Here is a 25,924-nt window from a genome sequence, read left to right as displayed (position 1 = left end):
TCTTCCATGTGTGCAGTTCCTAGTGGCCCACCCTCTGCAACAATTACAGCTTCTGCCAACAAGGTCAGAAGTGGCAGTGACTTTAGCATCTTCTGCACTGTTCTTGGGGAACCTGATGTGGAAGTCGAATTTACATGGAGATACCCAGGTCAAGAGGTAAGGCAATAGTCTTAAAACAAAATTAATATGATGAGCAGTAAAAAAAAGACCTTGAATCTGGATGCTTTTTAATGTTAGTAAGGTCCAGTCCCATTCCTTTTCACACAATGGCTGTTAATGGTGCCCAAGGGGCAGCCATTGTGGTCCGGTGGTTTGAATGCACCCTGAGAAGCCGCCCTGTTTGTTTTATCTTAAAGAAGAACTACCACAACATTTAGCATGGCTTATTGACTTATTTAGTAAAACTATTCATGTTCTTGAGATATTTTTGAACCTGTTCTTAGGATCTGACTATTTGCTAATTTCTCCTTCCTCATTGGTTCTTCCAAATTGGTGTCACCCTGCTGAAAACATCACTACATCCAATACCATATGACATCAGAGCCATGTTGTATCTGTGTATGGCCACAATACCTTCTTGAGATAATAACAAACATAATATATTGTAATGAAATAACAGCTTTACATTGGCATGGTCAGAACATGTCATTAATTTCACGTAATTTCAGCGCCAAAGTAAATATAGAAAGCAATGCATTCATTCTTTATAATCTCAAATATTTGCACATAAAAATATTTGCTTTACATGCGGTCCTGTCTGCCATAGAAACCTGGAATATGTGTAAGAGTGTGTATCTGTGTTAAAGCTGGGCACACCCAGAACTCTCCTTTCCTCATATTGTATTCTGACCTTTGGTGACATATCTTCCTATCTGACTTGTTTTCATGTTGCTTATTCTGCCTAGATGAGACTTTGTTCTCAATTGAAACATTTGTTTGAAATGGTGTCTTGCTTCTGGTATCAAGAGAAATGCACTCTGTTATTTGGAATAATTATAGAATGTTACTTATAACGTTGTTGTAAACGTAATAACAATGCTATATCACTATTTAGTATTTCATTTAGTCTGGATTTTTGGTGCAAAAACCTGTCAATTTAATGGTGTGATATTGCAACGTTTCAAGTAGAACTGACCATATATTGTATGAGGTGACTTTCAAGAAGTCTTCCCAAATAAACTATGCATATATATGGTGAAAGCTCTGTACCCATGTATAAGAAGCTCACTGAGAGTTGGCTCTTCATAATGCATATTAAGGTGAGGCATATAATTATTTTTCTAAAAACATTTAATAACTAGAGTTTTCACCAATTGTTATGAAGGTGTATAATACAAGTGGTTAGTTCAATTGATTCTTGCTACATTTTACCTATTAAGACATTGTGTCACACACATGATGGATTCAAATACATCTAACAAAGGGTAGTTGAAACACAACCATAAACCTTAAATGACATGTACAAGGTTTGATGACTCTGGCCCAAGACCAATGAAGTCTTGAAAGCTTATGTGACTGTATAGCTTACTGTAAGAATGCTGGCAGTTTATATTATATAGGAAAAAAGGAGATGCAAATGATTTGGTTAGTGAGGGTACTTTGTTAGTACATTATTATGCAAACATTATATCTACCAAATAAATAAATGACTTACCTCCAGGAGAAGCTGCAGTACAGTACCTTCTCCATGGTCTGAAGAAGCCAGTCAATTGGAGGAAAGCACTCCCATTGGTCTCATCAAACCACTCCAGTACCCTAGCTGAGCCAGCGCTCCTGCAAGCAAAATAGAGGAGAGGGAGGCAGGGGAAAAAGCCAATTCATATTGCGGACATTTTGCAGAATGCCTCCATGGTGTGTGCCGGCACACATCTGTTTTCCTGGTACACTATACTTTTAATGCTGTATATATGTACTTATTATCGTGACTTTTAGGGCTGTAGAACCTACCCAAAAAGCATTGGTGGATTCTGGCCTTGGCTGACTAGCTCTAGGGTGGGAAGTTAGAGAGGGTGGTAACTCCTCTGCCACAAAATCAAGAACCGGTTATCCTGTTGGCTACCTGGTGTGCCACCGTTCAATGGGACAGTTGATGAGATTAGAGATCTCCTGTTTAACTGATCAAATTTACAATATGGAAGGAAAAAAGAATATATCCAAAAAAACATGACATGATTTCTACCTTGGAAATAGTATATTTTGATTTTATATCTAGTTAACGCATAGTGTAATTTAGTAAGGAATGTTATTTCAATGCTCTGTGTTATCACTGTATGTAAATGTATGTAAATGTTCCTATGGCCCGATTAGAAGTTGGCACTCTTATTGATAGGCGGAATTAGAAGGAATGCTGGTTATCTGAAACATACCAGAAGCTGCTGTGTGTTTGAGGTTAAGTGATAAGCCCTATACATGCCTAGTACCAGAGCAGACTGAAGGACAGAGCTGCCTTTTGTCCCGACACCATGCGTTCAGTCACAGCATGATTACACAGGGAATGTTAAGGAAACATTTTCTCTGACAGGAAGGATTAATCGTTTACTCTTGTGAGAGGGAAATGAGTCACCTGTCACTTGGGAATTAAGTAGATATAACACAACAGCTGCTCCAGATGTGATTTTTCTAGACTCTGCCAGAGCTGTAGAATTATAAACATCCTACTAGAGCCCTGCACGGGACGGCTTTTGTAATCCCACTCCTGCTGATTTTTTGCCCGCTCCCGCCACATTTGTGGCCAATTACGCCCACCTCCTTACCTGAACTGCAGCGAGAAGGGACTGCGCGGGATTACCGGGACCCGCAGGTACAGTGCCTAACCGCCCGCTCCCGCCCACAGCACCAGCAACACCGCCTCCCAATGCAGTCCTCTACATCCTACCTTGCAAGATTATTACATCCCGTAACACATAAAACCTTTTGATTGTTATACCTTTTTGCCTTTACTAGTATTTGGTAATGATGCACATAGCATTAAACATGAACAAGAAGTGATGTCATTATGTATTATGTAATTTCCATTACTTTAGGGTTCGGTAGAAGACATGGTTTATCTGTGTGTGTGTGTGGGGGGGGGGGTCACATCTCGGTTTTCCCCTATAAGATTGGGCATTTCTGTTCACTGTATCTACACTCACTACATTTACTTGATTACCCAAGAATGATACGTGTACAGTACATGTAGCGGTACGTGAATTTGATATATTCAACTTACGATGGGTTCATTAGAATGCAACCCCATTGTAAGTCATGAAGAACACACTGTCCATGGATATAGACACCATATAATTCTTGTCAGGTAAAGCACATGTGAATTAAGTTAGCTTCAAAACAATCAAGATTTGTTAAAATTTAATACTGAAATAAAAGGTCTGGTCATCCAATGGCTTTTGATATTTTATTTATTTTAAGAAATATGAACCGAGTCCTTAGGGCTCTTCTTCGGGCACATTATATATGGTTACAATGAGCTGGTTGTTGCACTAAGTAAGAGTGGCAAATGCTTCTGTACCTAGAACGTTAGCGTGCTGACTTCCACTGATCTGTTGCCGATTCCATAAAGCAGCAAAACCTTGGCATTTGGCCTTATGTGCTGTCAAATTCTACACTGCAGCACCCAGCCAGCCAAAAACTATACTATGGTTAAAACAGAAGAGCAGTTTGGAGCTTTCAAACCATAGGAATCAAACTATACCAATGTATTAATATGAATCCTCTATGGTTTGTGTATTAATTTGCTCTACTTTTTATTTTATTTTAATACAGTATGAAAGACCTGTTGCTATTCAAGACTCCTGGAGGCTGGTGAATCGAGGCATTGGGTACACCACCAGAATCTCAAAGAGCGTTATTTCTGTTGAAGATTTTGAAACCATTGATGCTGGATATTATATTTGCAAAGCACAAAACCTGCGAGGACAGACGACATTAGCAACAAGAGTGGATAGACTTTAAAACTCCGGCTTTCTGACAGCAAAAGATCTTAATGGCACCATTCAATAATAGCCAATAAGGCTTACAGATGGCAAATTACCAGCTGGTAAAAATGAGCCTTCTATACATGCTACCCCCATGCACAGAAGATCATTATATAAACTCTCCAGATACAGAGAATGTTAGGTCAAGGAATAACTTGATAAGTGACTTGTTGGGAATTCTTACATCTATTTTTTGGCAATAATTACTCATTATGAAATGCTTAAAACTTGGACTAAACACGTCTGTACTCAAATACTTCATAACGATGTATTTCATGTATCAGTGTTTCATTAGCTAATATAAACCAGAATACATTAAGTGAATATCTATAAAAATTTGCTTTGAAAGTTAACTTGTGTATTGTATTAATGGTTTTCTAGAAGTCTGACTCATTGAACATTCTTATTTGCTGAACATAATTAAATGCAGCTTGTCGGTAAGTAGTTGTGACATTATGAATATCTCAAAACCTGCAAGAAAAAAGTGAGGTCATGCCATTAGTGTTTTCTTTTCCATTTTTCATCCACAACAATAATTTTCTCTGATTTTTAACAGTGACCTGTCACTTTGGACAGCACAAAATAACTGAACTAGTATGAATGATACCAGCTTTTTGATCACAAATGTGAAATTGAGTGAATTAAGTGAAACATTTGTGGAATTTTAGTTTCCATTGCCTGTTTTGTCTACATTGAGCATGAAACCATCCCAGAATACAGAAACACAGAATTGGATGGCAGGTAAAAAAGGCGGACTAGATGGATTATATTTTTGACTTTAATTACTCCTTGGTCTTGTCTTTGAATCGGGATCTCTTTATGCCTATACCATGCATTTTTAAATTTGCTTACTGTATTTGCCTGTACCACTTCTGCGCTAATATGAATTATTATGAGTGTGTACGTATATGTTTGTTAGCATGAGTGCGTGAGTGCCCATGTTACAGGGATAACATGAATGAGTGTTTGAGGGAGTGCAAGCATGAGTGTATGTAAATGTGTTGTAGTGTGTACGTTACCCACCCTCTCAGTAAGGTAAACACATTTATATTAACCCCTTAATGACAAAGCCCATACATGTACGGGCTCAAAATGCATTGTTTTAAATGGGTTTAGGGACCGCCCATTATCCTTAAGGGGTTAATCTAAGCCCCCAAGACGCTTTAAAAAAAAAAATAAAAATAGATCAGTACCCACCAACATAACAAAATACAGCTTTTTATAGGAATAGTTAAGTTACAGGAAAATGAAAAATCTGATTTGAAATCTATTAAACTAATTTACAGACAGAATTTAACACAACACAAAAGCTGCATTCCTTCTCCATGATCCAACAGTTCTTGCCACTGATTGGCTGCTTCAAGCCATCAATCATCTGAATTAAACCCATGGGACTTCACACATGCGTACCGGGGTCCTGAACGTAGCGTTCTCCGTAAGCAGTGCTGGAGCAGGGCATTTAGCTGTGGGGTAGAGAAAGGGGCAAACTCATTTTGCAAATACATGGGGGATTCTTCAGAATCCCCCCAAATGAAACATCTTTCATATGCATCAAAGGGCTGATGATTGGGGTGACCCTTTAAACACACAGCAACCTGATTCACATAACATTACACAGACTTCCAACATGTTAATTCATATGTTCAGGTTCAACTAAGATCACCAAAAAAATACTAAATGAAAGCAACTCTTGTCTTTATGAACTTATTGCACCAATAAATTTATTTTCATATCTCAGAATATATTTTCCATCATTACAAACCAAGCAACTACAGCTTTATATCTGTTCATCCATATTTCCTATAAACTACAAACATTTGCATTAAGCAGATGAAAATGAAAGGGAATAAAAAAAAAAAAAAAAAGCAAAACAGAAATAAGGTAATATACAAAATGCTATCTTTAAGCGTGCTCATAAATGCCCATGTTATAGTGCCCATAAAGAAATCCTTTCGGAAGAAGCATGCGGGAGGATAAGAGTACAACCGGATCTAGTCAATTTTAACACTTTGGGTCCCTGCTAATTGCGCAGAACACAGTCTATTGCTTACTCCATCCACAGCACGCAAACTATTTAAAAGACACTAGTGAGTTTCCAAACAAAAACTAAATACAACCTCAAACCACATTACAAAACAGAAAATCTTTGGACGTTTTTTTTCTCAAAGTACTCTATAGCGAACTGACTATGGTTCTCAAATGTTATAGTTTATGGAGATTAACATACATAAAAAAAAAAACTAAAAAAAAAAACTCCTTTGACGAGGCTAAAAATTCAGTCTTTCCCTAAACCTGGTTCTCAACAGTACTTTAGGCTATATCATTTCAACGTTAGATTCTCTTAGCAAAGGTGGATCAAAAAGTATCTACCAGACATGTCCTCCAATGCTCATGTAAGGACGTGAGGGATGACCTTGATGAAGACCTCTTTATTAGGCCATAGGAAGCGGTAAAAAGTTGACTAACTTGTTTGAGGCTTGTTACATGCCTTCAAGAGATTCATAAAAATGTATCAATTAACGTAGGCCTTTATTTCGCAAACATTTTAAGTATTACACAGGTATTTACATCTGAGAGTTCTAGCACCTGAAAGATGAAATTGCATACAAACAGGGTCACTTTGCATAGAGTAACACAAAAGCAGTTTACAAAATTGCTGAAGTCACGGCACTGAACAGAACAGAACACTTAATGAGGATGTTAAACATGCCAAACTCGACAACTACGGTAGTTGGTTAAATGGAGAAAACAAAAGGCAAAAAGAAAAAAATTATATTCAAAAAGTACAGATTTTAAAGCAACATAACAGATATTCCAAAGGGAAACGGCAGATCTACTTTCTGTCTGGCTTAAGAAGGGAATTAATTATTTTCCATATATGACACACGTTTTTCTGCTTCGTTACGTAGAGAGCACAGAAGGCAGCATGAAGTAGGCATACTAAATGTGTTTCATCCGTCTCATTCACATCACACCCACCTTATCAAAAATGGGAAAACCAAAAAAAAAAATTTGCAGGTGATATATAAAGTTTTGTGATTTTCTTTTTTGTTTTATCTACAAGCCCTGAGCTGTTTTTTTCCCTATAAACTTACGGTAGGTGAAAAAAAAAAAGGCAAACAAAAATGCAAGAATTGCTGTATCTTGCCAGGTAAGTGCTTTGTGCAATAATGTTCATTTACATATATTATAAAAAAGTTTGTCTTTAACAGCATTGCTTCTGTTTTCCAGTATATTACAGAACTGTTCACCCACACCATGAATTCCAGTCATATTTCTGATAGGTATATAACCAAAGTTTTATTTCGTTCTGCCTCAAACATCCAAAACAATCTTTGCGGAATGTCTTTATCCACCGTAGGGGTGTCATCTGGGAGACACTGTTGGGCTTGTAAAAGAGGCCGAGTTCCGTGACGAATGGAAGGGGGTTCCGGGAGACGAGGGAGATAATTTCTTAGGGCTGCACAGGTCACCGTTGTGCAATTTCCAAAGAAGCTCTTCGTTCTCCATGGAGAGCCGCTTGTTTGCCTTGGATTCCTTTTCCAAAGATCGCTGAAGAACCTCCTGCTCAGTGGAAAGCTGCCTGTTGGGGCAAACAGATAGCGTCAACCAAAAAGTTATTCTTTTATATGGGATAAAAGGAATGTTAAGGTCCTCCTAGGGCAAGGGTGCAGAGGTTCACAGAAGGGCGCACACAAATATTCTCTTTTTATCAACTTTGGTTCATTTACAGCATACATATAGCATTAGTCTTCTGGTTCTCTAATGGTTTTACAAAAAACAGGTTGCTACAACAGCAGCCAGTCTGATGGAAGGATTTTATTGGAAGATCCTAAGAAATTTGATTTAGCTGCACAGACTAGGTGATCAACCAGTCTTTCCGTAAAATAAACCCAAGCATGCTCTTACCTTGAGATAGCTATATGGGATGCCATCCGAGCCTTCAGATCTTCATTCTCATACTGGCATTTGTTCAGTTTATCCACTAGGATTGTGTTTGTTTCAACCTTAAATGCAAAGGAGGGGGAAAAAAAGATTTAAAGGTTCATCAAACCAGCTTGGGGAGGGGTGATGGATTATAACAGGGTGGGTTCTGGCTACATGATCCACTTCTACATTTTTACATATTTTACATGGGCCCTGGGGTACAGGGAGGCAAAGAATAAAATGTTACAATTGACTTATTTTTAATGTTAAGTTGGTTGTATGCCATTTCAGAAATTCAATGGTCATTCAGTAATGAAAGAAGCCATGGACCCCCTCATATACTCTAACCTTGGCTTACATAAATCGATAAAACATACTTTACATGCCAGCTACGGTGTATGTTACCAAGTAACTGAAAGTGACTTTACCAGCTTCTCTACTTGCATAAGTTTCTTGTCTTGATGGTGAATTTTCTCATTCTTTATCTCCAGTACAGCTTTCAGACTCTCCAGCTCCTGCTCCAGATACACGACCTGGGGATTTTTCTACCCCCCAAAAATTAAGTCTGTTAAATTGTGTTTCTCTTATTTAAATAACTCTTTAAATGTTAGAGACCATAGTACACCAGATTTTGTTTGTGAATGTCACTGAATGTAGAGCCTACAGGTCAGGGCAAAGCGCCAGCAGTATAATGATGAAGGAATTGTGTAGTAAGAGGAAGGAACCAAAGACCGCCATTACTTGACAAGCTGAAGTATTCTTTGACAGCAGTAGCTTTTGCATTTCTTCTTATTACTGGTTGTAAAACATTAGCTGCCTTTCATATGTATAATGCTGTGAAAAACATGGGTGACGAAGTACAATTCAAAGCCTTATGCATGTATGCTTCGTTCTATGGGACTTTCTTTAAGCTCCTAAACTAGGCACAAGCCAAGCTAGACTTATCCGCTGAATGGAAGAATTTTTGGCACAAGATCTTACAAACGCACGGGAGTGGGTGTCTGAGGCGGCTTGGCCGTGGCTAGCACTCTTGCCTCTTTTTGGGTCTAGTTAGGACCAAGCACCTATAGATCATCACATCTAAACATGTGAAAGTAGAGATTCAGAATCGTCTTCTGCTTGATAAAGTGCCAGCAAGTTTTAAAATAACTTTGGCTTCTTTAAAGTTTACCAGCATTTTAAACCGTCTCTTGTGGAAGGAGTGAAATCCTACAATGAGTGTGGATAGGCTTAATCTCTTAACTTCAATCTCCTATGTGAGTGTAAATTTACAAGGGCATTTGCTTGTTCTGTACCACTATGCCTTTGCATGTTAGAAACCAATTGACAATTTTATATATTAGTTATAAAAATTATTGTTCATTTTGACTTTCCCCATTGTGACAGCGCTACAGAATCTGCAATGTGTATTACGGCTCTAAGAATGAAAGAAGCACTTAGTCTAACATGTGAAGACACTGGTTTACCAGCACATTTTCACATTACTGCCCTCTGTGTGATTATCTCTACTCTTTCTAGCCCTGGAAGATATTAATTCTATTAGTGCGCTCACCTGGGGAGACTTCTCTTTGGCCAATTTCCTTAGCTCTTCCTTGGATTTCAACTTCTCCTTTAAGGACTCATTCTCTTGTTTCAGTTCTTCAATTGATTTCTTTAGGAGAAAATAATGTAAATTCAGGTAGCACAATATATCTTTATATTTCATATAAGTGAATGTAAACAAATTAATTAAACTGCAATAATACCTCCAATTCAGACTGTTTCTCCTTAAAGGATTCTTCTAGGGATTTGTTTTCATTTTCCTGTATGATTTTTATCTCTAGAGAAAAAAAAAAAAATTATAATATATAATATATATGTGATAGGGGCACAGACATATAGTACAGGGTGAGCAAACTGGGGTTAGGAGGACCCCGATTACTAGCAATTACAGAACACACAACACGCCATAAAATTTGCCGTTTCTGGAAGATACAGTGAATCGCTCTAAACTTAGTTTTTGAATGTGCCGACATGGAAAAATAACTTTGCATCCTTATCAATATAGCTGAATGTAGAAAACAAAAATATGTTAAAATACATTTTAAAATATGTCTAAAATAAAATCACCCCCCCCCCGAATCTTTAGTGTTTGAAATCCCCTGGGATTAGAGTCCATCACAGTAAAGTCTCCTGTACTTGAAATGACTATTCAGTCAGTGTCACTTTCCTATATTTCACATTCGATGAGCCATATGTAACCTTGAACATTTTCATTGGTTTGATAATGGTGCCAGCACATGGTACCTGCTAATGATGTCTCAAAGTCTCGTTTCAGTCTCTCTACGGTATCATCGTGGCTGTCTTCTATGTCCGCCCTGTAGGCTTCGTGAGTAGCATTTAAGTCATTCACCTGCAAAAAGCATTCAAGAACATTTACTGCCTATTCTCAAGAATATACAAGCGCAACCTCAAACCAGATTAAATACACATACTAATTTAGGGTTATATCATTCCCCTTCAAACCACAATTTATTTTCTGCAAGGCTAGGATGTGAAACTTCAGAATGTCTGTTTATAACTAACCATCTAGTGTGATAACTCAGTTTGGGATACCTTTCAAGAATTCAGAAGCCCCTTCTAATTGGGATCCACATACCCTTTTTGTAAATTGATGCCTGAAGCTACAATTTATGATACTATTGTACAGTGAAAGCTAAAAATATTTAAAGGTCCACCAACCTTTTCCTGGAGTTCGTTCTTATACTTCTCAGCCTCCTCGATGAAAATGCTCTGCAGCTTCTCACACTCGCCGGTGTAGAACTGCTTCAATCTCTCCTCCAGGTCCGCCAGCTCTGCTTGATGTTCATCCTTGACCTTCTGTATGATGCCTTCATAAGCAACCAGCAAGTCATTCTTCTCCTTCTCTAGTCTCTCACAGGTGCTGGATGCAGACACTGAACAAAAAGAATACTTTTATTTGCAAAGTATACCAATCTTTAGTACGGCGTCTGGTTTTAATGCTTTCTGCAATTCTAAAACCATGAAAACATTTGAGGTTGACAAACGACGGCCACATGGCTACTACAACGTTCTGATTTATACATGAATCAGAGATTGCTGCCTTTCCACTCAACTCTCTTCCAGATGGTTAAAAAGGTTTTATTTATTGGTACAAATCAAAAATACCATGGCAAAATTCATACATGAAATGGCAAATATATCAACTCAACCTCAAACTACAGAGTGTGCGCTCCTACTGTCTGTACACGTGTATACATGTGTAAGCACACATCAGGGCACATGCGTGACCAACAGCAGGATGCCACCACGGGGCGAGTCGAACAATGTTTGTAAGCGGAATTTGCTGCTTGACTTGCAGATAAGGAAAAACACAAAAATGTTTACTGAACTGATGCCTGAAAAGGATTACGGGCATGACTGCCCCTTCATACCTTCTTCCTGCCAGGAAAGGGTGAGCGGTAGGACAAGTTTTAGAACTATTCCATGAGATACATCGAAAACTTTTAATCGCAGAAATATCAATAACGAGATGTGTGTTACCAAAAATAGCATTATGTTGCCCCATCCTGACACCTGGAAAAGTATCAAATACCTTGTAGACCGTGGCAGACGGCGAAGGATGAAATAATCTCAGAAAGGGACAATCAGAGAAGAGACAATTTTCCTACAAAACACACATCGATCATCCCTGCGAATGCTGCGTCACCTTACGGAGAGCGTGTGTAATTGGAAATGTATTTGAATTTGCTGTTTAATGGCTATGAACGTCAGAGTAAAAAGGAATCACTGGAAAATAAATGCTTTCTGTAGCCCACTAACACTAAATAATGCAGATAGTATGTTTTCCCAAAATTCTCCCAAAAAGAAGCGCTGGTTTCTTCAGTAACCGCCATTATTTTCTGAAACAGATTTGGTTATAAACCTAGCGTTAATCCGATTACAGGTAACGAGAGGTACATTTAGCCCATGTTTCACCATAAGGTCAAACGCTGAACAATGCCCCTCACCGAAGTGTGTGCCCCCCCCCCAAAATCCAAGGGGAAGAGAAATAAAAATCCCTCTCGTCTCCTGGGTAGAAGCCTGTAATGTACAGATGCCTACAGAGGAACAGACCAAGCACAACCCCCCCCCCAAAAAACCCCCCACAGATTTCCCCAATGTGAAATGAACATATGGATTGTGTGACAGACATGAAAATGTATTGGTCAAAGGAAATTACCTTACAATCTGGTGGGATATTTCCCAACCAACGATCAAACAATCTGTAATGCAAAGTTACAAAATGGCCGAAGGGCACCAATCATCCATATGCTGCTCACACGGGACTGGATCACACGGGACTGGATCACACGTCCCATCAGAGAAGTACAGCAAATTGGCTCACTATTGAAGCAGGTTGGCATCTCTCCAAACACTACACAGCAAATAAACCAACGCAACATGCTTTCCAGATTACAACAACTAACTTCTCTAGATCTGCATTATTATAACCCCCCCTTTAAAATGTTGATTTTTTTTTTAAATGGTTGGGGGAAGAGAAGGGATATGAAATTTATTAGACGATGCTTTAATTAATTGTGAATTCCGGGAGGGGGGGGATATACAGTATATAGACCTATAGGGTCTGTCAAGCATCATTGCCTTCCTGGAGTAGGAAGGAGCATCTGCACCATAGTAAGTAGAGGCCATTGAGATGTCCCTCCTGCACGCATGTATATACATTATGTGTGTGTATATAATATATATTATTTTATTAAACACACACATTCCGTGCAACCTAGCGACTCATAGCAGGATTACGGATTAGAGCATTTTGGATTAAGTGATTTTAGTCCTCATCTTTAAAACCTGTTACGCCAAATACTCGCATAATTTAAGAAAAGAAAGACACCACCCCAATGAAGGCACTTTATCCTATATTTTAGGGTGCTATTTAATCCGGGTGTAGAATAATTTGGATGCCGCACTCTTAGGAGGACAGGTGATGGGCACAGATTATTCACACCTATCAATGCTTCAAGGATCAGGTTTCATTTAATGAAAGTGCCCTTCACAGGATAGCTGTAGAGACCGCTCTAGAGACTTTCATATACAGCCAAGATCCTATGAAACATGTCTGCAAATAGACCGGGAGCCCATCCCATCTCTCTACGGTCTATTGGATTGAGCAGATTTCAGGAAGGGTTTGGTAGACCTTTAGCGAGGTGCACTGCATGCGGATCATTTGTATAAAGGCTTCTCCAAATTACACATTCATTCTACAGTCAGATAAATCACCCTGTATTACTTTGTATAGAAAGGACTGATCTAGAACAAGACCTCGAGCTCAAAGACAAACAAATGCTTGGCTGGGCAAAAAGAAAAAGAAAGAAAATAAATTAATATATATATATATATATATATATATATATATATATATATAAAATCACAAAAACAGATACCTGCTTTTGGACAGGTAATGAGTGTCAGGGATCGTTACTGTTTTGTATGGGAAAATTAACAACAACACATCCAAGGGCCATTAAATGTGAGAATAGTTCTCCATTACCTAACCTCTCAGAGCTGGAGAAGAATGTCTTTAATGCCGACAGCGGATGAGGTCATTGTACATTACTGTAACCATGTAAAGCCATCAGCTAACAGAACAATGCTTAATAACTACTTATCGACGAGATGAGCTAAATATTTCAGATGGGGAGTACAGACACGATTGGCGCGGGTTATCTAGGAACACATCTTTGTTTAAAGGAGGCCGGCATAAACCGGAGATTTGTTAACGTACCGGGTGCAATTGCCGCATTTACAGATGTGCTTTGAATAGGAATTGCTGTAAAACACTAAAAATGGATTCCAGCCTTCAGGGTTTTTCTTTTTTACATTAATCAGGCTGGTATGAAAGACGAGGAACATAAAGGTTACATGAAGTTACAACTTTTAAAACAAAGTTACCCTTTCTGTTAATTGGCAACAAAATCACATTCTAGGAACTAAGATGTTGCAGGTATGCATTTTGTCAGAATCCTGTTAATTCATACAGATTCTATAGCGGTGCGTGATTATCCTAAACTTCTTTTAGTGTGGAGATTCGACAAAGCCTTAAAACAACAAACAAATAAAAAAACAAAAAAGCCATAAAAATTAAAAATATTCATAGAAAGCATAATGTGACCCCATTTTCATATGGATATATTGTACTAATGCGTATCTACCAGGGGATTCCATTTTTTCATATGATTATGTGACTTAGCCAGTGCAGATCACCATGAAAAGCCCAGAAAAGCAGGCTTTAGCGAGAAGCCGCTATAATTGCACTATTAGCAGGTTCATTCGCGTTACAAAACGCATCCATTAGGCGTGAGCGTGATTCACACGAAGGGGACGAGAACATAGAGTCACTTAACTCCTTCACTTAAGTAGCTTGAAGCATCATAAATCACTAACAGAGAACGGCTTTCTTAAATAGCGGCTTGGTAGCCAAGTGTGAAATATTACTTTATGGTGTCAAACTGTAAACCGTTTTCATATATACATCAAAAAAAAGGAGAGAAAATAAACCATGACTAAGTGTACTTGTATTCTGTATTTCTCAATCCATGGCCACATTTTAAGGGTTCTTGTTAAATAGGATTATATTTAACGCAATTGGTTTAAATGACAGCAGATTCCCAGAGATTACGGACGCCATCTAGGAGATACTTCGGCTGTGGGTTTGCTGGGAACACATTCTGCAGCACAAGTCAAATAAATTAACGTATAGATATGATATAAGCCCACATTATCTCCCTGTGTAAATAAAAGGTGCTTCCCCGACCACATCAGACACATAACTTTGCAGCACAGAAGTAAATGTTTACCAAACCACCATTCCACAGGGTAGAACGAGAATCTAGAATTTCTAATATATTCTTCTCACAAAACAAAAGTTTATTACATCATACAAGAAATATTTATCAGCAGATGCTCTAATGGTCAAGGAATGCGCTTAAAACTGCATCTGCGGACAGAAGAATTTTATTAGGGGGGCTCGGAAGGGGCCATAGATGTGCATCAAACGTGGGTTTGGGGAGAACGTTTAACACAAGGTAATATTTAAGCTAATTCTAAGCATTAAAGAGCATATAAGGGCTGGGGCGCACCATCAACAAGGCTGGAGAACACCACGTTAAAAATGTGATGTGCCATGAATCAGGCTGGCTGCTTTGGGTGGAGAACAGGGATAAAGCGTGAATAATCTGAGATACAAATGCAAAATTTTATAATTATGTGTTCCTGCTGTATTCTTTTTTATATACCACTATAGAAATAAAAAAGAATGCAAAGGTTTGTGAATGAGGGTGTGTTCCAGAGCAGATTACTCTGGTAAACCATTATATTGGCTTCTACCCAAATATGCAACATGTCGGCTACTTCTCTATGTGCAGCTTATGGCTTGGCCTTCATAGAGATTTCACACAGAGGTCCACGAGACCAGCAGCAATTCACATACAGGACAAAAATGCATTTGAGGAAAACTAGAGGAAATCCGGACCAAAGGGCTATACATATAGTAATCGGCAGCATGACTCTTCAGCACAGAGAAAATGCATGAATAATTAACAAGTATTTTCCAAAAATCTAAGTGGTGACCGGAGTTTGAATGGGAAACGGCAGTAAGTTATTCTACTTACTCATGCGCGGTTATGAGGCTCTATGTCTTAACATGTGCCGGTAAATATAAATTTTCACTCATGCTTATGGCTATAACTTTAGGAAATCATATATTTATATTCGCGGTCCGAGCGTCTCTATCACAGCTCTCTGAACACCCTCAGTATAGTCCTCAGGTACATAGAGCTGCTCCTTCCTAAACAGGAACTATTGTAGGATGAAACCTATTTCTACAAGCCAATAATGATCTCACATCACCATTTTCTTCTGTCTGCGATAGTTAACACAAAATGGCACAATATCAGTAAATATGATGACGTACGCCATGCCAGTATTTCCCTAATAACCAGGGGTACATAAGGACACTGCTGCCTGCATAATGCATGTTTTTGTCCCGTCTGTGGGAATGTTACAATTCCATTTTTCTTGCAAATCTTACAAAATTAAACTGGGTACTTGGCAGGACAAACTATTTTCCTTAAATGGTTTTCGGCATGTCACAAAACGGAAAAACTGCAGTTCAAGAATACACGCGTCGCAGCGGGATTGACATTCCATGAACTTCCAAATTGCGTATAAGTGAATTACCGTAAATAGCTATATTTAATCGAACTAATGCATAAGCCCCATAGGGAATTTTCTATATATCCTGGCAAAAGAAAACGATCTCTCATCCACTGAGAGTAATTCCCAATCTCCTAAATTTAGCCTGTGCTCTGGTAATATGAGAGAATGGATTAGTTAGTGAACTTGGCATTCAGTATAACACCCAGTATCCCCTACCGACTGGCGGAAAGAAGCCCTGGAAATATCGCTGTGTGGCAGTTATTTGGCCCGGGCCGCCAGTCTAACGCTTCATATTAAACGTTCGACGCTTTGGAACTGTGTCAGGAAAAATGAAGCCGGGGGTATACAAACAGAGAAGTCACTTCACTATATTGAGTTTCAACATTCAAGATTCACAAATGGTCTTAAATAATTCTCTGAAGAAAAGATATGTGACCATGTGGGCAGATATTGTGCCACTAAGCCACTGGCATTAAGCAAACTGCCCAAAACGTGTTAAATAACCAGAAAATGAATAATAAATTATTTATGAATAAATAAATCAGAAGACTGAACTTACTAAATTAGCCATGAACAAATATTTTGCACTATCATTCTAACTAGCAACAGAGAACATCGAACACATTGTGGTCTGGCTTAAAGGGATACTATGACCAACAAGTGCACTTTAATGCATATGACCGCTGTGGGGTTCCTTTAAAATCTCATGTTGTCCGTTTTGTAAACGCATTTGAGGATTCTGCAGAATGCCCCATATGGAAATTACCCCTTCCCATAACACCAGGGCAAATTCCATTTTGCCGAACATATCTCCTCGCACGTGATATCCTTACCTCCTGAGATCTCAGCATAGGCTCGGGGAAAGCTGCTGGTGGGGGTCTTTTCAGACCCCTATGTGTGGAAAGCATTCACAAAATAAATAACATTTTCATTCTATAGTCAATAACCTCAGACATCAAAACATGAATTAAATTTGACTTTCCCTAAAAGCTGCCCCCCCATGTAGAAAACGAAGAATTCCCTTCATAGATCTTCCTGAGGGCCTCCAATATGTCCTACAATAACTTCATGCAAATATATTTCTCATAAGTTGTTCACCCACATTTAATAGCATTATTGCTTGTCTGGAACGGTTCCAGTTCAGTAATGACATTTTATGTCGTCTAAAACCGGGCTTCACTCGTTGAATTACTGATGTGCAAAAAGAGAACGTGCCAAGAGATATTACAAATGGCAGATCTGATTAATGTCTACTGCCTTTTTGGCTTAATGGGTCTCAAACCAGTGTCCCCACTTGGCCAAAATGTGCCTATGCTACGGAATCAAGAGTTATTACTGCAAAACGTTTGCCTTTAGTCTATAGAAATAGAGAACAAAAGCAGCAGATATCACTTTATCCTCCGCAGAGCAGACAGCAGGCGGAATCCAGGCTGGGTTACTTATTATGCAACCTAAACAAAAGGAAAGTTAACAAACACGATCTAAATCACCCTTTGGTGTTAGAGGGGTTGATATTTAAATAAACAGCCCTTAAAAGCAGACACCACAAACACACAAATGTAATTAATGCTAATGTGTTCTGTTTCTGCAAAGACCCTCAGGACAAAGCCTCCCATGTCCATCATTTAGCACCGCTCCACCCCCATCTACACTAGGATATACATTGTACATCATAAGAACCAAGAAACAGGTTAGGAAATCTAGTAAGGGGTAAATTAGAGATACTCCAGCCACAAAAGGCATTTAATGGCTATGTGGTCCCTTTAAATTTTGGAGGTCCTGCATAAGCCCCCCCCCATATGCATTTGAGCCTTTCTCCAGCCCAAACTATTTTCCAAGTAGGAAAAGTGATGGGCCATGCACATGATACACTTGCCAACCCATGTGTGATTGTAAAGAATGTATTTATGATTTCAGAAGAAAGCCTTGATTGTCAGTCTCTTTAATTAAGCTGTTTGTAAACACTGTACAAGCGTGGAGCTCGATTCCTATAAACATCGCTTCTACAGATGAGAAAAGCTTCTAATAAAATAAAAACATCCCCAACTTCCCACACAAGCGAGGCACTTTCAGCAGGTCACACCACCTTCACAGCCCACCTCCCTTAAGGAAAACCATGATACAGGAAGCAGATGAAGGTTATGGTCATCCAGCCCTGCAACCGCTTTCACACTCTACCCATCTGGAGGTCCCTCAGCATGGACAGTCTCTTCTACAGGAGCCAGGTCCATAGGCCCAACCACTCACCTCCAGGAAAACATGCAGGGAACCTGCGGCCAAAACACTACGGCTCCAAGAGTTATAAGAAAGCTGTCTTGTATTAGTTATCTAGAGCAACACAGCTACCTGCACCAATGAACAATATGTCTGAACGCATGTATGATCTACAGCCTTCAACCCAGGCCAAGCTATATTTACACGTGTGATTAGAAGTCTTTCAGAATAGTTTGCATTTGAAGATAAACACAGAACTATTAGCGCTCTGCTTCTAAGAACGATTTCAAAGGTACAAGGTCATTACAAGGCGAGTGGCTCTAGACATAAATACCACTATTGTGATAAGTGTTGAGCTGCCCTCAGCCTTCAGATGAGGGCTTAATACAGATGTGACTCTTGTTCTAGAGAAAAGAACTTTCCATTTCACATTCTGTTAACCCTCACTCACCCAGGCCAGCGCACCGCATTACTATATAGCATTTAAGTGTGACGTGATTCCAATGTATTGACTGCTGTAGATGGTTCTATCACCTGCGACATCCAGACCACCAGCTCTTCAAATGTTTGTAATACTTCAAAGACTTTAATCTGATTGCATAATTAATGTACTTCTATTTCAGCTCATTGAGACTTTAGTTAAAAATTCCTATAAAGTTTCCTATTGATGGCTGGCACAGAAAGAGTCAAAGTTTTCATGGCCTCAGAAGTCTCATCTTCAGAAAGAAATCTGGAGAAACCTAAGGGGCCCCAAAAGCCTATTCAACTCAACATTTCTCCCTGTGTTGGCCTGTTAAAAGGTGCTGATAAATCAGCTTTTATCAGGCCAACACAGAAAGAAATGTTACCTTCCCTAAAGAAAATTTCATCTAGCTTACTTCAGCTGACAAAAGGCCCTTTAAATACATTTACAGCCAGAGTAGGTTCCTTAGGACTATTTCAATTTGGAGACCGATACAATTCCTTCTTCCGGTCAACAATTCTATTCAACTACCCAATATGTCTTGGCTGAGCGTGGCGAGAGTTTTAGTCCAAGAATAACTAGAAGAGGGTGATGGGAAATTCTGTTCAAGAACAAGAAGGCTGACTGGCACAGGTTGTCCAAGCCTTCTTCGGCTATAAACGCTTATCTCATGTAACTTCCCCAAGGAATCATCCACCGCATTGGAGCCCAAACCCGACACGTGCAGATCACTGAAAGCTCGGGGTAGTGTTGGGTACATGGAATTTATGGACACCGCCGCTACCCTGACAAGACAAAAAGACGAGGCTACCGGCGCGCCCCCCCCCCCCAACCGGAAGCCGGGTATGAGCTTCCCCCAAGGTATAAAGCAAGGGACCTCCATGAGGAAAAGCAGCACTTTTGGACGCTGTGCAGGCCCTTCCCTGAGGCAGAGCCCTCAGCCACAGTAAGATAACTGCCAGGAATCTGATGAACCCAGGGTCAACTAACAGGCTCCAGAGAAATTCACAACTCAGGAGTTTCCATGGGAACGAGCCCTAAGGGGAAAAACATTTCCAGCAAAAATACACTTCAAAAAACTTTACTCCTTCGCAGTCAGGATGTGGACATGAAACAAAGCACATTAAACAGAAGCAGAGCATTCTTACCCAAATCTCCACGTAAGTTAAGAAGTTCCTGAGATAGCTCCTTGCGTTTCTTCAGAGCCTCCTCGCGCTGTCGTGAAAGAAAAAAGGCAGATGAGAAATCACGTTAGAAAGACATCCAGCATGGGGACAAATGCACTCACATCACTCACAGCACAACGCTGGATTTAAAGGTCCAGGCCCACTGTGCTGTGACGTTCTGTCTCGGAATCTGGTACAGCTCAGGGCAAACCAGGTATCTTACCTGCAGGGCTTAAACCAAGTTACCGGCTGCACGTGATAGGAGTTTTAACAGCTTTCCAACCCATAGCACTTAAAGTTTAGCTTTAACAGCAACCTACGGGGATTGAGAAGAGTTTAGCAGTCACCAGCAGCCATAACACCAAAGGCTGGTTTATCGAGATCGAGTTGGGTAGAGTGATGGGAGTTTATTCTGACAGAGTTGACTATTATGTGTGGAATGAATAGCTGACCCAACCTTAGAAAAAACACAGTCCTGAACTTTGGGAGTTTATGGGAATTCATACAACTGGTACGAGCCAACAATGCAGGAAAACAGTGCGGCGCAGGATAAAAACACTAAATAACGAGGAATTTTACCCCAACGCAAATATAGGAAAGGATGCACAAACCCTACAATGCTTTCTGCTTCACCTCATAAGACGCTTGCCTAAATCCTTTGGAATTAAGATTTATTTTCCCCCGAAGCTTTGCAAAACAGTGTAATATTTAACCCTTTAAAAAGCACCTTGCTGATCACCCAAACCAGTACTCAAAGGGTTAAGGAACGGTCTACAACAAACAAAAAAAAAAAAAAAAAGAAAGACAAAGTTTCCTTTAGCAACAGATGGAAAATAAATCAGATCTGGAGATATTCTTTAACTTTTAAACCAAACGCTCAGAATAAAGCAATAAAGGAAAGCAGAGCATATGTTAAAATACACGCCGGCCTCGGTGCCAGTAAAAACTGCAGCGTAGTACCGTGCCAAGCGACATTTCCTTTCTCTCACCTATATCTGGTATAAGCAGACGTACTCACAGAAATAAATCGCAAGCCCTAAGGTTAGAGATGCCCCTGAACCTCACAGCCTGTATCTTACGACCAATTTACATTAGTCTAATTGAATGAGCAAAAGGCAATGCCCCTGGGAGGATAATTCCATTACATCTGGAGGGACTGGAGAGTCCGGGAGCCTGATACAAAACAAAAGGGTCATTTTTCAGGCACTGGAAGGGAAATGCCTGAGCATAAGAGGAGAGTCCGCATAATGACGGCGACCAAATATACACGAGTACCCCGACAATACGATAAAACAAAAAGGGGTGTGCATGCACACAAAGGCACACCACACAGCCGTACTGTGCTGAAAAGGCACAGATTGCCAGAAAAATAATGAACAGTCTCACCGCTTCAATTTAATATCCTGCTGAAGACACTCCTAGAAGTAAACAGTACGGTAAAGGCAGACCAAGTCACCGACGCCTGCAGCGATCTTCTCATTCCAAACGTTCTATGTCGGCATTGCTGCAGCAACAAAAAAATAACAAAAAAGAAAAGCACAAGTGGCTGTAATTACCCGGGTTGCTGCGCAAGGAGCATAGAGGCAAGCTTTGCTGTTGGAGCAGCCCATTTCGCAGCTTCTGTATTCCCAGGCGTATAAACTCCAGGTGGACGGTCCGCAGCCAAGAACTGGTCTGGCCACATTTACAGAGCAGCTGACAGGAGGTCCCCGGCGCCCTGTGTGTCTGCCTGACACTTCATGCCTTGCAGGTTTACTGTACTCCGTGCACCGATCCCTCCCAGCGATCAGCTCACACTGCAGTCCCGGCTCCTGGCACCAGCAGCCAGCGATCACTTCAAGCCACAACCCCCTTTCCAATATGAAAAACGAGAGGCAGACATTAGCCTGATCGATTGCCACTTACTCAAATATCAGCTGGGACGGCAGGGAGGAGGGTGACCTCGGTGCCGAGGGGAGCTTCAATTCAGCCGGCGTGGAACAGCGCCTTTAACTTCAACTTAAAACCATTGGCAGAAAAAAAAATGTCCTTTTACTAAACGTAACTATTTTTATAATGCGAAAATCAGACTGTTCGCTGCAGATTTGATTCTTTTAGCATCTTGTGAGTAATTTGTAAATGGGCTTTCGATGATGTTAGAAGTCTATTTAACCCATTCCATGCCACAGAAAGGACCAAGTAGGAAAGGGTTATATATATTAATGTCATCCCCAAGACATGCTGTTTCCAACACCGATGTACAATTCTGCTTGCATTACTTATTCATAAATCTTAATTCCTGTTGATGTCAGTGGCTTGTTCTGATGTATGTTAGAATAATTAGCGACAGATTAAAGACACACTTTACGTGACCACAGTTGGTCTTGATATTAACTAGCATAAAGGAATAACGTTGGAGTGACTTGCACCAGAATATCTACAAAACTAGACTAGCTTTACTGGAGGGGAGTAGTAGTTGAATGGAACAGCAACCCAGCAGAAGTGGTAGAAGCTCCTACAGTGTGGGAATTTAAACATGCATGGTTCAGGCATACGGCTTTCCCGAATCTAAGAAGATCACTGAATGATTAAGGTCCGAGTCTTCATATCAGGAAAAATGGGCAGACAAGATGGGCTGAATATCTTTTTTTTATTTTTTTTTCTATTATTCTAAAACAGGTTTCCCTTGTAAGCCATTTTACACATACCAGGAAAAAAAGCAATGGTTTTCAAAGTATGCAGAAAAAAAGATTCCCTGAATAAAAAAATAAAAATTGTTTAAAGATGCATATGGACTAGCGACCGAGTAAACGGGTAATCTGATTGCTGCGGGAGTGTGCAGGAGAAAGACGGCCTTTGTTTATTTGAAATAAAACAAAAAAGGGCTGATAACCAACAGCAGGGGCCATCAAGAACATAATGAAATTAACAGCCCTTTGACTTATTTACTTGTTTATGTTAAGCTGGTTTTGTTGATCATCCTTATCTTTAAAGGGGAAGTACCAAGGAAAAAATACATGCGCATGAACCCAGCGCTGTATACAGTAATGTATGTTTGTACTCACAGAACATTTGGTTCATTTCATTCCCTTCCAATTAACTTTGTTTATCTGCAGAGCCGGATGGCCATGGTTGGCAGTCATGTGATATTTTCACAATGTTAATGAGGTCCTGTGCGCTCAAAGTCCTTTGCTCCGTATTTGGTTTTCATTAGTCAGAGAGTCAGACTGGGTGATCCATACTAAGCAATTCTTTTGTATACCACAAGGCAGTATGCTAAAGTCTGGGTGTTTGTCCAAGATAAAAATAGAGCACGGACAAAACGTAACATTAGTAAGAAATATAGGACTCCTGTAATTTCATCCAGTTTCATGTATTGAGAGAATTAAAATACATTTTAAAACACAGACCTCACAAGATCCCCTGTAATTCAAGTCAAAAATATACGCACAGATAGCGATTGTAGTTGGTAAAATGGGATATTTTTACAGCATCTTCATACAAAAATGGAGCTCTTCCCCATATCGAAATCATTTCTAATTGAATTTGTTAAAAACTATTTGCATCTTAAAGTGAACAAATGGGGGGGGTTTCAGCATGTTACAATTCATAGATACCCATTGTACAGCGCTGCGGAATATGATGGCGCTATTTAAAACAAATAAGAATAAGACCAAGCATGAGATCGGGCTGTAAGCAGACGATGGCCATATGGCAGGATGCTGGTTAGAAACTGGGGTTCACTCTTGAATGACATGTAAGGGCTGGTTGTAAAGGTGGAACGCGACATTTTCTGGGAGCTCGGAGAACTTCTGTCCACGTCATTAAGATTTTATGCAAGCAGTGACTTGGCTGGAAAACCAACCTCAACGGATGAGCTCTTCAAACATGTCCCGATGAGCATACAAAGTGAACTGAGCTTCTACAGCTTTGAAGTCTCGGGTCAAATTACTTTCTAGACAGATATCAATGCGGTTGCCCGAGGGAAGCCCTCTATAAAAAGAAAAAAAAAAAATCACTCTGGAGGGGGGGGGCAACCCAATGTTTAGAAATAAATTCTGGTTTTAATACGATGTTTTAATCCTACTCGTTGCTTTTCTCAAAGAGGAACCCACAAGCTTTCCTCCCTGCATGTGGATTATTTGTATTGCCTGTTGGGTACCTGGCCAGGGTGTCACGTAGTTCCCGCTGTGATTTACGTGCAGTTAATCCATTGTTCTGTACATTTGCACGTCACCTTTACCAGCAGGACCTCAAACACTAAAAGGGGTTGATGCGAGAATCGTTGCACATGAAGCCCGCGTATAGTCGCAAATACAGGTGCATTGGGCCGGTTCTGCAACACGCTACTTGCATAAGGATGCCATTTACAGAATCAATTATAGCATCTCAACGCCAGGCTTCCAGATCACGAGCTTATGTTTAAACCACGTGTTTAAACTGGGCGAAACGTATGACATCCTAAAAACGGACAGCAGACAGATCAAAACAGTACCCCCCCCCAAATAAAGTATCCATCATCAGCAATCTATTTTCTTTCCGCAGACCACGAATCAAAGCTGAAACAAGTGTTCCTGAAACACTGGACACAATCAGTTAGCAAGGGCTAGAAGTGGTGCCCGTGAGCACTAAACAAACTTGAAGCAATGTGCAGGATAAGGAAAGTGGCTGCGGAGTATGTTTGGGGGCTAAATGGTAAAGAAACAAGAAGCACTAAAAACAGGACACTTGGATTCTAAAAATACATATTCTCAAGTATCTGTATAAGGCTGCCCCGGTACACGGCAATGCGATAGTCAAGGATCTAGAGTAGACAACGCATTCCTGAAAGAGCTGCCTCAGGGTTGCGTATCGATGATATCTTTGCAAACAGAGGGCTACGTGGACTGGAGGCCAAACATAATCCGAGCTACAGGAGACAGCACAATAAGACCACAGGAACAGATCCTCCCTTCGCTGTCACGACATAGCTGTGTTACGTCAAGTAGTGGCGACACGGCTAAAACAAAGGAACCGTGGCATGCGAGGTAAAACAGACCCCACACGTGATGATAAGAGCCAACCACGCACCGTGAAGTAGGAAGAGTTTTTATACCATTAGCGTAATGAAGCAAATAGATTACCATTCCTGCCAAGGTTTAGGAGAATCATTCCAGAGATGAATACGTTCAGCCCTTTTCTGGTGTCACTCATTCAACGACTATGTATCTTCATGAAAAACGGCCACCGGGCTATGTGCTCCTAGTGCTCTGGCCACGGCAGCTGGGCTTAGGGGCTAAACGCAGTGGGTAACAGAAATGCCAATAGACAAAAACCTACAGGCCACAGCTAGGGTCTCCACGGCAGGCCTTACAAATACACAGTCAGCCTTACATATAATGCATGTTAAGCATACGGTACATGTAGTGCGACGTGACGTTTCTGGCTTGGAAAACTTATGTTATTAGAAAACTAATAAGAATACTGATAAGTATATTCAGCAACTAGACTATACTGTACTGACGTGGTCCTCACACTTTGTGGATCACTAGTTCTGCTGTTCGTTTTCTATGTAAATATGCATTTCATACAGTTCCTGCTCCAGAAAACACTCCCTTTGGCCAAATACCGTGTGCAAGTTACAAATAACACATTAACCAGCAGAGGGCGCTTCACAACAGAGCCAAGAACACACGCAAGTTACCAGACGTTACACTCCTCTCTCTGAAAGGATCCATTAGGTGTGAGAGAATTTTTAGTCTTCCAGCTTCCACAATATTGTATTGTTTTTTAGTCAGCAGGTTATTTACATTTCAGCCACATTGATATAATTTCTGTGGCCCTAACAGCAAAAAGAATAACACTAGCCCATAACTGGAGAAATTTTATAAAAATGAGATGCCCTAAACCGGACATTAAAAGCCATATGGCTCATCAGTGGCGTCTCCTATAGGCTTGGCCATAGATTTTTTTCCTTCTTTCTGGTAGGAATAAAATAGTCTGAAGGA

General features: G+C 40.1%; 2 protein-coding genes across 2 annotated transcripts in view; one reads left to right on the top strand and one right to left on the bottom strand.

The window, feature by feature from the left end:
• The window catches only part of LOC149285594 (platelet-derived growth factor receptor-like protein), a 30,793-nt gene extending 26,845 nt beyond the window's left edge, over window positions 1-3,948 (top strand). The window contains exons 5-6 of the mRNA XM_089495207.1: window positions 17-156; window positions 3,760-3,948. Coding sequence (XP_089351333.1) covers window positions 17-156; window positions 3,760-3,948 — 329 coding nt within the window. The remainder of the gene's footprint in view (window positions 1-16; window positions 157-3,759) is intronic.
• A 3,389-nt stretch (window positions 3,949-7,337) lies between these two features.
• LOC149285593 (microtubule-associated tumor suppressor 1 homolog) overlaps window positions 7,338-25,924 on the bottom strand; it is a 32,213-nt gene continuing 13,626 nt past the window's right edge. Inside the window, exons 3-10 of the mRNA XM_089495192.1 lie at window positions 19,941-20,007; window positions 10,620-10,834; window positions 10,185-10,290; window positions 9,644-9,717; window positions 9,451-9,549; window positions 8,327-8,443; window positions 7,881-7,978; window positions 7,338-7,554 (exon numbers count right to left, since the gene is read on the bottom strand). Coding sequence (XP_089351318.1) covers window positions 7,338-7,554; window positions 7,881-7,978; window positions 8,327-8,443; window positions 9,451-9,549; window positions 9,644-9,717; window positions 10,185-10,290; window positions 10,620-10,834; window positions 19,941-20,007 — 993 coding nt within the window. The remainder of the gene's footprint in view (window positions 7,555-7,880; window positions 7,979-8,326; window positions 8,444-9,450; window positions 9,550-9,643; window positions 9,718-10,184; window positions 10,291-10,619; window positions 10,835-19,940; window positions 20,008-25,924) is intronic.

This window comes from Sceloporus occidentalis, unplaced genomic scaffold (genome assembly GCF_023333645.1).
Source record: "Sceloporus occidentalis isolate IW3139 unplaced genomic scaffold, rSceOcc1.0.p SCAF_77, whole genome shotgun sequence".
In the NCBI taxonomy this organism is placed as follows: Eukaryota; Metazoa; Chordata; class Lepidosauria; order Squamata; family Phrynosomatidae; genus Sceloporus; species Sceloporus occidentalis.
This window is presented reverse-complemented; position numbering and strand designations above follow the sequence as displayed.